At 44.4% G+C, this 13,681-nt stretch overlaps 1 protein-coding gene across 1 annotated transcript in view; it reads left to right on the plus strand.

Annotated features, from left to right (window-relative positions):
• LOC308298695 (ankyrin-2-like) overlaps positions 1-13,681 on the plus strand; it is a gene marked incomplete at its 5' end in the record, with an annotated part of 127,336 nt that overhangs the window by 32,315 nt on the left and 81,340 nt on the right. Inside the window, 1 exon segment of the mRNA XM_080742340.1 lies at positions 7,832-7,933. Within this exon segment, the coding sequence (XP_080598466.1) occupies positions 7,832-7,933 (102 nt within the window).

Below are 13,681 nucleotides of genomic sequence, written 5' to 3' on the forward strand. Positions count from 1 at the left end.
AATGTCTGGGGCTCAGAATGAGTTAATATCTTCGCTGTCGGGCACAAACCTCTTATCTCCATATTTCAAACTTTTTTTTATATCAATTACTGCCCTACTTCAAAAGTACTACTATGCTATTTTTTGAAACATTTTGGAAGTGAAATTTAGCTTTTATAAATATTTAACCAATGAAAAGTATTAATAAGCGTTTTTTTGGATCGATTTATTTTATCTTTTCTTTTTCTGAAAAGTAACCGTTTTGTACATACACGGTTTCTACCTGATAGCAAAGTTATGCAATACGTTTTCATGCATGTTCAGTCAGTACACCCACAACTGATGATACCCAGTGTAATATTCTGTATTAATGTTAGCTATTAACGTTCAAGTACTCAGCCTGAAATGATGAGCTTTGTCTCCTGTTAAGTTACGTATTGAAATGATGATGTGGAATATTCCATTAAATGAACCTCGTGCAATTGCCATTAAGTGCCTCTATATTTAGCACAAAATGAGTCCATTGGGACTGCTCTGATTGGTTGGGAGCTGCCTGGAGGGAGTCATATCCTGCTAGAGTAGGTATTGGTCTGTGCATGTCAGCTGTAGATGTCATTGATGATAATGATGATGGTGGTGATGATGGCAGCATGAAGGGGTGGTAAACAACAAGCTCTCAGTGGAGGTAGTGGCTCTTGTTCATAGTAGACTAGAAGACGCCTAAGGGCAACTAGATTCTAGCCTGCTACCCAAACTGTGGTTCCCAAACGTTTCAACACGGCACGAACGACGCGGTGCAAGCTTGTAGATCGGATGTTATCTTTTATTCATAGAATTTCTTAGATTCGTTTGTTTGTTAGTTTTGAAACTTTATATTTATTTATTTTTTAATCGAACGACTCTATTTTTAATCAAGTCGTGACCCATAGAAAATGAGAAATTAGTCCGTGACCCTATGGTCTCGACCCACTATTTGGGAAACAGTGGTCTAGAGCGCCAGTTACATGATGATCTGACTTCAACGTACTTGTTTTTTGAGCGGTGCTCCTGGAAGGAGCTAAGCTCCAACATCTGGCTTTGTCCAGTTCCCCAAAAAATGTCTGTGCCCTGCCCTAAAGTAAACTGAAGAGTGGCCTACAGTACATCTGGCCTACAGTAGATATGGCCTACATCTTGGCACAAACGGCTCATGTTGTATGCCCAGGGTCTCATTGGCCAAGCTTCGCAGGACGTTCTGTGAGGGCTAGCGGGACGCTTGATTAAAGGCACCACTCACTTCACACTGGGTGTGATTTTTTTCCAGGTTCGTATACCAATTTAATCCAATTAGGAGTGAGAACTCACACAGGCTATAATAGGATAAACTAGAAAAGGTGCAATTGGAAATTGCAAGTGTGGTTGCCTATATATAGCCTGGATAGCTAGAACGTCACGTGAAGACCAATCCATTGACTACAATAAGAATCAATGACATCACTAATGACATCAATGACATCACTAATGACATCACTGATGATATCAGATTGTGTATCCAGGAAGCTCGACCAATCCCTTGACTACAATCAGAATCAATGACATCACTAAGGACATCACTGATGACATCAGATTGTGTAGCCTACAGCAACCACACTAACAAACAGGCACGTGCACACATAGACATTAAAGGGGACTTGAGCCCCTGCCCTTTTATCTGTCTGTAAAAAAAGTTCCCTCTCCAGACCATAAATGCCGTTTTTACTATGGTGAAAGAAACGCAAATGCCCTCTTTCCATGCCATACCTGAAGGCAGAGTTCAAGAGAATTGCCTTGTCCAAACTCCCCTGAACTCGAATGCAGCATCTTATGTTGAAATCAGGCACTGAAGATCTGTGGTATCAATCACCGATAATAGCCGACCTCCAAGCTCACAACGTGTCACGATGTGACGCGCTGTGAGCTTGGAGGTCTGCTATTGTCGATATTTTCACCAAAAGGCCCTTTTAGAAATTTCAGCCCCTGCCTCTCTAACATTCTCTGCACGTCCCTGCTGACAAGTGAAACTGGAAGGAAGTGATAACAGAGAAACAAGCCGACAAAATCAGAACTGTAAGCTGATAAAAGAGTACTCTTTCCTGATTGGCTGCTGTTTGGCTAACCACCTGAAAATGTATTGTCTGTTTACTAAAGAGCTGGAGAGACGGGGGGAGACCCCTGTTATTGACCAGACTGTACACTCTATAGCAATGATTACTATCAGTAAATGGATAGTGTTTTTGTTTTCCCATACACGGTAAACCATTTAAAACATACCACCCCTAATGTGTAAAGCCAGTAATGATGTGTTTCTTTGATATAGTGCTGTGTGGTGACACAGTGACAGAGTGCTTTCATGTCTCAGTCTAGTCCTACAGAATCAGGGCATGCAAGGCAACCCTGGGGAGCGTTTAGTGGCGCGCGGCCGAGCACACACCCACGCACCCACACACACACATACACACACATAGTCAGTCACCCACAGATCATAGCGCGCGATGGCTGAAATGTTAAGGGTGATTGCAGTGCGGTTGCTAGTAAACAGTGATGATCTGTTATTCTGCCCTGATGGCCAAGAATAGTATGTCTCTCTCCAATCACATCAACAAGGACACAGTTGGCTGTGCGATTGCGTGTGTGTGTGTGTGTGTGTGTGTGTGTGTGTGTGTGTGTGTGTATGTGTGTGTGCGCCTCTTAATCTTAGTACACATGTGATGTTGGCTATGATTCGCCATGGGACACGTAGTAGACAAGGGTAAATGGCTCCTCCGTGCATACTTGGAACACACACACACACGCACGCACGCACGCACGCGCGCGCGCGCGCGCATGCACAATGCACGTGCACAGACGTCAAATGACTCAGGTATAATAACTATCACATGTCGTGTTGCTTTGACCTTTTTTCCAAAGCAACAACACAGAGAGAGGGAGGGGGATTGAGAGAGGGATAGGGAGAATAGAAAGAGAGAGGGGGAGAGAGAGAGAGAGAGGTTCTCAACTATTTTTGGAGCTGTGTGGAACACAAGCTCCCTATACGTGGCCGTGTGTGTGGCCGTGTCTGTGTGTCTGTCTGTCTGTCTGTCTGTCTGTCTGTCTGTAGCCTACAGGACCTTTTGTGACCACACGAGGGCGCTGTTGTTCAGGCCAGGCCAGACACCCACACACACACACACACACACACACACACACACACACACACACAGCTCCACTTCGAACAGAGGTTCGATTTTTTCTCAAGGACCACACTTTGATATTCATCTGGCCACGGACCCCCATTATATTGGATTTGTATCTCTGGGACCCCGATCTAATCACAAATCAAAAATCTGGTTCCATTTGTACACTCTTGAGTTATGGATCTGTAAGGGGACCATTTGGTTCCTAGCTATCAGTGATTTACCTGGGGACCCCCCGGAACACCCTAAATCAGTTGGTTCTCAACCAGTGGTCCGGGGACCACCAGTGGTCCTTGAGGGGGTTCCAGGTGGTCCCCAGCTAAATGATTGGGGAGTTGGTAACCTAATGGACCCTTTTAGATATTTAACTCTTGATAAACTATAATAGCGATTATGGTCCCATCCCTACAAATACAGCAGTGGCCTGCGGCGTGAGTTTCCTGTGATTCCCCCCCGCCGTGGCAACCACTATACCGAAAGCTCTGTTGTCATGGGAACCTCGGGAGGCAGGGCAGCGCTTGTCTCCGTGGTAACTGACTGGATGTATCCGCGACACTGGTCGATCGTGGGCAGGGGTGTCGCACCAAATTCTGGGCCCTGGGTACAAGGATTCACTGCGGGGCATCCCAGGAATGTTCTTCTTAGGGGGAACTGGGAACGCATTATTACGCAATATTTTGTGCTTTCACTATTGATAAATAGCAGATATACAAGCTCACAGCGAGCTTGTAGATCTGCTTTTTTTGAAAAATCGTGAAAATTTGTGCAAGTCTTTGAATATTTCAAATATATATATAATATGAAAAGCCTATGTTTCTATGTCAGTGGTGCTCAAACTTTTTCATGTGAAGGACCCCCAAAATGATATGTATTTGGCCACAAAACCCCATCTCAACACATTTAGTTCCAGGGACCCCACAGAAGCAAAATTTTAGTTACAAATGTTCGCTTAAAAATACATATATTCAAAGATTTGCACACATTTTCACGAAAATAGCAGATCTACAAGCTCGCAGCTTTGAGCTGTGAGCTTGTATATCTGCTATTTTCCAATAGCTAAAGTATAAAATAATTAAGGCCCCTCCACATTAGGCCCTAGTAACTCAGTCCCACTTTTCCCCCCCTTGTGACGCCCCTGAGGGTGGGTGTTTACATTATTGATAAAGGCTCCTCAACATAGACTCCATTTATGAAGACAGAAAAGGCAATGGGTGGATGAATGTTTGATGGCATCTGTCAGAGCAGAGCTTTAGGGACTGTGTTTTGTGTCGCGCCTGACAAACTTGATTAAGTGTGAGTTTGTGTGCGTGAGTGTGTGGGAGGCTATGTGTTTATGTGTGCGATATTAAGACTGTCTAGACGTGGCCAGACCATAATTTAGAGCAGTTTTGAAACATAACATCAGTGAGTGTTAAGTGATGTTGCTGTTGGAAATAAACATTCTTTCACTGAAGTGTGGTTCATGCAAGGGTTGGGAGACGCTAAATTATGTGTGAATTTCTTTCTTCTTTTGTACTATTATTGTTAGGAAAATACACAGAAAATATTCATGTGTAAACAAACAAAATCATTATAAATGTATACAACACTGATGACAGTGCTGTCTATGAAGCTATGTAATGCACATGTATACAATGTGTAGTGGGGGTCCCTGCTTCATCTCTGTCTGAGCTATGGGGTCCTTGACCTGAAAAACATTGAAGACCCCTGGCTTACAATTTACTGCAGAACCGGCCTGTGCTGAGTGTGCACTTTGAAAACACTTGGAACGCTTGGAAACCATTCACCCTGGCTTCTAATATGAAACAATTTCTGTAGGAAGTGGGTAGGCAATAGTCCCCCTTTTTCATGAATGTTAAGTGCGTGTCATTCAAAACCCCTACTTGTTCAAGAAGTCCTTTTGGCTCCAGCATAGCTAACAGGCATATAACACAAGGAGGATTAGAGCATGTCCTGTATAATGCGAGCCTGTGGCTCTTTAAGGAATCTGGGGGGCTATGTTCAGAGGGGTTTAACTCCCGTGGTAATGGTTCCATTGTGTGGTGGTGCTAATGTACAATGCTAACCCTGTCTCTGTCTCTGTGTGTCGCTGTGTCGTCTGAGCTAACCGCTTACTGGCTTACTGAGCCAGTCATGGGCCCCCGATCAAGGCCTACCGAGGTCTTATTCAGCTAGAAACTAACGGATGATTCATCATCAGTAATGTAAGACTCATTTGCGGTACGGTGTGGTGCTCAAAGCAGCCAGGGGTTGTGGGCTGATGTCCCACAGGGGTCATCACCCACAGGGTGACACTCACTTTGGACAATAGTCTAATTTATGGCCTTGGTTGCTCAGCACTATAGGATTGGAATTTTGACCCACTAACATAACCTCTTTAGTCTTTACTAACATAACCTGACTCACATAAACTAACTTCAGGGCAGCAGTGGCTCAGGAAGTAGAGCTATTTTTTATGGGTAATCGTTCAGTACCCGTAAATGTGCATTCGGTTCCTACTTGGAACCTAATTTCGATACCCAACCCTACCCAGCAGAATTTGAAGTACAGTGTAAGACACAGCTTGTATTTCATGAGGTTCAGGGCATATCTTTCTGGTCCCCTTTGAGAGGAGAAATTGCTTTTAACACCTTCACACTGCTGATGCCTGCTCAAGATGGCTCTGATGAGCGCACAGGGGGATCTGTTAGGGCAGGGGTGTCCAAAGTGAGGCCCGGGGGCCAAATGCGGCCCGTGGACACATTTTATACAGCCCACGGCTTCATTCCTAAATTGTATTATAAACGGTCCGAAAGCACTCTCAAACAAAAATATTTTCCCAGAGTATAATTTGTCAGGATTCCTTCTTCCCTGTTGTCGCATTCTGAAGATGTTAAAGAAAGACAATTTTATTGTATTTTATACCATGCATATCTGGTTACATTGCTAATGTGATATAAGGATGAGTAATTTGTGTTTTGTTCAGAGCACACACCTGACATTAAAAGACCTTTGATAGTAAATATTGATGATGATAGTTAAATAAAATCGTTTAAATGCTTTGTTATGGTCCGACCGAAAGTACATTATGTCCGGAGATGTCGTCTGCCCTTGGGTGTTTTAATATTTTGTAACGTGGCCCCCTTTTAAAAAGGTTTGGACACCCCTGTGTTAGGGGTTAAGTGCTTTGCTCAGAGAGACTTTGACACGTGCACTGGGCAAGCCGGGCGTCGAACTGGCAACCTTCCGATTCCCAGGTGGCCTATAGTCACTCGGCTACTGCCGCCTGTCAGCATCGCACTGGTACAGTGACTGGTAGTGTGCCAGTTTATGTTGGCATGGTCTGCTCAAAACAGTTTCTATTCTCTAACAGGCCCAAATATTGCCAAGCTCTACTTTTCCGTGACATCATTAAGATTATCAGCAAGATTTGGCTGACTTCCTCTGGTATTTTGCCAATGTGGCAAAAACTGTAGGTCCAATGTTATCATGCAAATATAAAAGCTGCCCAATATTAGATATTACATTAAGTTCAGTAAAAGTTCTCTTATGACTTAGGAAATTATAGCAATTTACAAGACGTAACCACTTGAACCCTAGTGTCACTATTCTGGGCATATCATAATAGGCAAACACTCCAAGCTTACATGATGCATTGCAGCACTGTGTTTTATAGATCGGTTGTTTTTGTTAAATAGATTTGGCTTAGAGGGAAAAAAAGAAAAGAACCAAGATAAACCCCTGAAGTATATTAAAGTGATAAACTTACTAGTACTGTACAACAGTAGTTGTGCCCATTCAGTGGGTGAGCTTGTTGGAGGATGGAGGTTAGCAGCAGCTGAAGTTCAGCCAGGGTTGCAGATAGCTGGCCTTGCAGGCTCTCTGTGATGCAGTGCAGCCCCACTGCAGCATACAGACAACCACTGATACTCACTTCAAAGAGTGTGTGTGCGTGTGTGTGTGAGCGTGCGTGCGTGCGATGCAGCCACCGCTGCAGCACTGTCGGGCACTCATTTCATGGAATTAGTGGTCCTTTTTCACCTCTCCTTCTATTACTGTGTCAACTGATGACAGGACTCTAATGACGAGTCAGCTTCCATACGACACTTCATTCTCTTGTGTCACTGTATCTTGAAGTTTACACCCTTCCCGTTGACCTCAAGTCAGAGCGGGAGAAAAGTGGAGTTGAGTAGTTCATAATGTCATTTAACGTTTTAAGGCTACACTTTGGTTTTGGGCGGAAAAGCTCACACTCTTATCGAACTCTTATCTATTCGATAGAAGGCTGATAGAAGACTCATCAGCACAGGGTGGTTTATCAGGCTGTAAGCTGAGTGTTTCAGCACAGCAGGAGGTGAGAGCTGAGTGCCTTTTAAAATTGTGTATCAGCCAGGCTCTGAATTCCAATGTAACGGGTGGAAAATGCTGAATCATTCTGCTCACTTCTAACTCTGTGGGGCCATTCCTAGTTCATCATCCACAAACAGAGGACATGTCCCCGCACACATGAAATACATACCTAAAGTAGTATGGCCACTTTGTAATTGTCCCCTAAAAGGTTAATCTTCAGTGATTTTGCTTGTGTTTGGTTCCACTTCATAATACTCAAAGACATAAAGGAACCATCATTGTAACCTATTAAGCCTAAAAAGTAACATTGTGTGTCTTTCTGTCTCTTCCAGTCGGACAGCAACACGAGTTTCCTGCGGGCAGCAAGAGCAGGGAACATCGACAAGGTTCTGGAATTCCTGAAGGGGGGAGTAGACATCGGCACCTGCAATCAGGTAGGAAGGAGATACACGCACGCACGCACGCACGCACGCACACACACACACACACACACACACACACACACACACACACACACACACACACACACACACACTTCACTGACATTCTTGGCCAGATTCTTTTTATTTATTATTTTACCTACAGTATGTGAATTGAGTCTCAGTCTCTCTGGTGTGGTTGACAAAGACCAATGTTGGTACATGTTCAGTTGTCACACAATCATTTCTATAATGCCACTTATGGTCTGGGGATCAAGAAATGGCTGTCGATCTGTTTAAAGTGACAAGGTGACCTTAGACTTTCCAAGGCTAGTGCTACCAATCATACATTTACGTTGACCAAGATAACTAGTATATTTTGCTACACATATTCCCTTGCTGTTGTGTCTTTATTGAGACAGATGAGTATGAACAACACAGAGGGAAACCATGTGGGAGAGACGGACAAAATGGAAGCTGGGAGGGAGACGGTATACTAGTATAGGAAGTTGAAAAAGAAATTGTGTAGGAGGGACAGACAGTGTGACAGCTGGGAAATAGACAGTGTAAAGGGAACAGACAGTATAACATTGAGGAGACAGTGTAGCAGAGGCATACAGTAGAAAAGGTGAGAAAAAGACAGTGTGGGGGAGACAGACAATAGGAAGGCGTAGAGAGAGACTGTGTAGGAGAGACTGAAAGCTGAGAGAGAGCGACTTTACGAGAGTACAGACACCGTATGGATAGTCACAGCACATAACAGACTATGATGGCAGGGTGTGTATCTATTAGTATCTTCACCTACAGGGAGCCACTTTGTCCTTGAATGTCATTAGGAGGACATTTCCTGCACGTCCACCAGCACATTGGCTGAATAGTCAATCCATGAACAAAACCGCAATTGATGGTTACAAATGAATACCACCATAAAAATAAAAAGATGAAAACACATCCTTTCATTTCAACCACGATTCCTTCTTTGGCATTCTCCCCCCTCTCTCAATTTATAATTTAGAGATTTCGCAGACTCTCACCCAGAGCAAATGAATATCATGGACCCTAGTTAACAAAATACAGGGTAAATGGTCATGTAAATAGCCAGGGTACTACAAAGATTAGAAAAAGTATAACTATACCAGTAAAATAAAACCAATCAACTACCACATAATATTTAGCGTTATACCGGTACTTTGCGTTTGTGGACAAGCAAACAACTATTATCTCTTAACATAACATAATATAGTACATGTGTAAGTACATAATGTAAGTGAACAATAAACAACAACATGCATAGTATAACTAGCATCTATCAAACATAGGCAACGAGGGATGAAGAGTGTTTGGGTGACTGAAGCAGTGAGTTCTCAGACTGCAGTGGAAAGACGTGGAGTGAGTCTGCAGTTCTGACTGAAGGGGGGGGGGGGGGGGCATTCTTCTCTCTCTCTCTCTCTCTCTCTCTCTCTCTCTCTCTCTCTCTCTCTGTGGGTCTGAATCATTCTCCTGTCTTTAGGCATATCATGATCATGTCCTCCAAACCCATTAGCATTCCAGCAGCCAGAGGGTGGACACTGAAAACTGATAGGGTGGAAATAGTTTGAGCCCAACAACGGTCACACAGGTCACCAAACAGAAACACTTACACTTACGTGTGTGTGTGTGTGTGTGTGTGTGTGTGTGTGTGTGTGTGTGTGTGTGTGTGTGTGTGTGTGTGTGTGTGTGTGTGTGTGTGTGTGTGTGTGTGTGTGTGTGTGTGTGTGTGTGTACTAGGACCTTTCCGTTCTCCTCTCCTGTTCTGTTCTGTTCTGTTCTGTTCAGACCCATCCACGTGCCTCCTCTCTCTCACAGACATCTCATATCTGTTGTAGCCGTCATACATCCTGCGATGTCCTCTTATCTTATCTGAGGCACTTGTTTACTTGGCTGTTTCTCTAGCCCTGTCTTCTCTGCCTTCCTCTCCCCTGTCCCAACAGTTCCCCTCCCTGTCCATATGGTCAGTTCCACGTGTGTGCGCGCGTGCGTTCACGTGTACATGCATACTGTGTGTGTGTTATATGGTATTTACAGTATAGTCAAATTCATATTGATGTCATACAGCATTATATGACACACAGGATCAATGGATGCGCTTCTTAAATCAAATACACGCTTATTAATTAGTGCTGTGGGAAAATTACAAGGCGGGAGTTGATATCGTTGAGCCTGAGAGAGCCTCAAGTATAGACGGTGTGCAGGAGACATGTTGCACATCCCCAGTTCCAGTACCACTCAAGAACAGGGATTCTACTGGCGCACCTCACCCTAACATGGCTAGTCCGTTGCGTCACAGTCAGGGACAACAGTTTCAGAGGAGAACGACACTGGAGCAGCTTGGACAACTAAAGTCTTTTATTTAGGTACTAGTACAAAAAATAATGACTATATTTTTGTACTAGCACCTAAATAAAAGGCTTTAATTGTTCAAGCTGCTCCAGTGTCGTTCCAGTACCACAACTCTGCATAGAAAATAACTTTTACAGCAACTGAGGTTTAACAACATCCATTACTGGCATGACAACCATACCATGAAAAACAGCAGAGCAAAAACATTCCCTATATACCACTCCCCGCTTCCCCAGGGTAATGTCCCTGGATGGATGTGTTATATACATCCAGGACGTGGTTACTAATCACATCCATCAAAGCCTACTGTAGCAAGTGCAATTGTGTAGCTTATTATCAATCACTCTGGAGAGGTGTGTCCCGCGTCGTCGCCATTATAGATCACCAGCGTGCTTGACCTTGAGCACACGTTGAAGTCATCATGCACCTATACAGCAGCAACCAACACAACACCAATGTGACAAAAAGAGACAAGTATGCCTTGTACACCAGTGAAATATATCACTCATAGCTGGGCCTCATCCAGAACCAGACATGCAACACGGGTGGATTTCCCTACAGGCATTCATTATAAAAACTCATATACTCTCTCTCTCTCTCTCTCTCTCTCTCTCTCTCTCTCTCTCTCTCAAGGAATCTCAAGCTAACCGAGTTGTTGGCAACGAATTGCACCTACATTTCCTCATACATTACATAATATGTGGGCAAAGTGTCGTTCAAGTATGACTCCTGGTAAAAACAGCAATACCAAATCCTAAGCCAAGCCAGTGGATAAGCATACCTACTGTACACACCATGCCCTGAAGATAAAAAATGACTCTTATTACTAATGTTGGACAGTTCTGTTTGTTCTGCTCTGTAGTTAATACTGCAGTGGGGGCTTATTGCTTTTGAAGCCAGGAGCCAAGCAATGATTTTGATTAGAAAATAAGCAATTCAACAGCCAACATAATGACTTTAATTGTGTATCCTCCCCACGCCGCAGACTTGTTTGTGTACAGACTGTGGTGTGCACTGCTCTCTAGTGCCGACTGCAGAGTGCGTCTCAGTTGATGCATGTTGATGAGTTAGTATTTTGTCTGCTTTTGTTCCCCAAACTCCCCTGGGAATACACAACAGCCCTGCTAAATTACATTTTCACCTAGTTACAGAACAACAACCATGGATGGAGGCATTACATCTAATAAGTGATTAGATAACACATTTATGAGTGAATAATTTGTCAACAGATATTAACTCATTCGTAGTTTACGGCCGTAGAGCCCGGAGATTTTTCTATGTCTTTCACTGCCGGCTTCTCCTACCTGTTAACTGGGGCACTCATCCAGTTCCCATCGTGCGTGATCGGACACTGCTATGCATCGTGTGTTCGCGTATTCCATTACCTTCTCAAATCCTTTTAAATTTTTACAATTGATCAATAAGTTCTCCGTCTGTAAGCCGCGGAGTTTATACAGAAAGCTAACGGGCCAAAATAGACGACGGACCATCCGCTTCCGGTTCGCGAGGAAGCTATTCGCAAGTTTGTCTATGAAGGGAGCGCTCGTTTTATGGTTAGATGTCACAGTTATTGTCCACGACGCTCAGTTATTGTCCACGACATTGCAAGCGGCGCGAAGGCCAGCGGACCTTGGTCCTGCTCTTCGCCCCCGAGCGCCGCAGGCGCGAGTGGCCGCGAAGCCGTGGTGAATGCAATCGTTATATTTATGCCCAGGCCGTAAGGCCTGGGCAAGCGCACGATAAACGCAATGATAATTGGGTTTTGGTGCACCTCGCGCGGTCCAAGTGACTACAACCGAGCGCTCCCTACATCCGGTTCAGCCAATCACAGGGGGCTTGGGGGAGACCGGAACCAGACCGGAACAGGGACAGCCTTGCGTATACGCCAGACGCTTCCGGTTCAAGGCCTCAATGTTATCTGGTCCGCTCAATAATGTGTCCGTGTAGAAACCGATCACGGAGCATTAGTTCCGGCCTATTTTAGTTCTGCTTCGATAAAAAAATGTTTTTTAATTAAAGCTTATTAAATCTCCGGGTTCTACGGGCATGGCAGAGAAGGGGTACAAAGGGGTATTTTTTTGGCAGAGGTTGAGTTAACCACTTACTGTAATAAGGCCAGCTGATGGCTACTCAGAAGCCCTCAGTATGAGCTGTACCGTTGCTCAGGGACACTTTGACCCATGCTGGGGGAGGCTGGGATTACCAGACTGCCAGACTGCTTCTAAGTGATGGCTGCCCCATAAATTATTAAATATGGGTCATGGTGTGTGACAAAGTGACAGTGTCTACCTGGCGTGGTGAGTGGAGGGGCAGTGGAGATGACGGGCGGGTTGGGTCAGAGATTGATGGGCCTGCCAGAGGTTGCAGGCAGTATGGCTTTTATTGGAGACTGGCCAGCACATGTGGGTCCACCACATGGAAGGATGAGTTCAATCCATCTCTCTCATTGCTTCCATCCTTTGGGATAAAAGGCACTCATAATATATTGTGTCTCAGGTCAGATTTTAAATGATGAACTTGTCTTGTTTCTAGTCAGCACAATGACTGGTGATACTAACAAAATACCTATCAATCCTCGTGGCGCAGCTCCCCACTTTGTGAAAGCAAGGAAGTTTTGACTTGTATTATGCTTGTTTTGTAGTATGCTTCTCCTTACCATTTCTTTGTGTGCTAAGTAAGAATCAAGAAAGTTTTTCCCCCCAATTGTGGTCCTTTGAATGCATGTGTGTTAACTGAGTTTGGGATTAGGCCTAGGGGGTGGCAAAGACATACAGAAAAATAAAATCAATATTACTAAATACATTCATACCATTTCCAATTGTACATAGGAAAATAGCACTAAAATAGCAACAAACAAAAAACACATTTGGTACTATAAATGGAACCAGCCTACATCTAACATATAATTTTCCGAATGTCTGTCTGTCTGAGTGTCTGTCTGAAACCGCGTTTCTCCTCAGTGGCTGGAGCAATTGATCTGAAATCGCATCACCATCAGCATATGAACACACCTGACATAACTGTGAAGCCCGTTTGTCACTTTCACAAATCGTATGCTGTATAATTGCATTTTTATGGTGTATCTATATCTATTTAGCCTACAGTACCTTTTGTGACCACACATGTTAAGGGAGGGGCGCTGTTGTTCAGGCCATGCACAATCACACACAAACACACACACACACACACACACACACACACACACACACACACACACACACACACGGGGGGGGGGGGGGGGGAGTGTGTGTGTGTGCAGGCGGGCAGGCGGGCGGGCGGGCGGGCGGGGGGGGGGGGGGGGGGGGGGGTTGGTTCTGGCCCTGTTACAGATGTTGTCCAAAATCATGCAGATCGGTACACAGTATCTCTGTAGCCGTTAAATGG

This window comes from Nannobrachium achirus, assembly GCF_963921795.1.
Source record: "Nannobrachium achirus genome assembly, chromosome: 14".
Lineage (NCBI taxonomy): Eukaryota > Metazoa > Chordata > Actinopteri > Myctophiformes > Myctophidae > Nannobrachium > Nannobrachium achirus.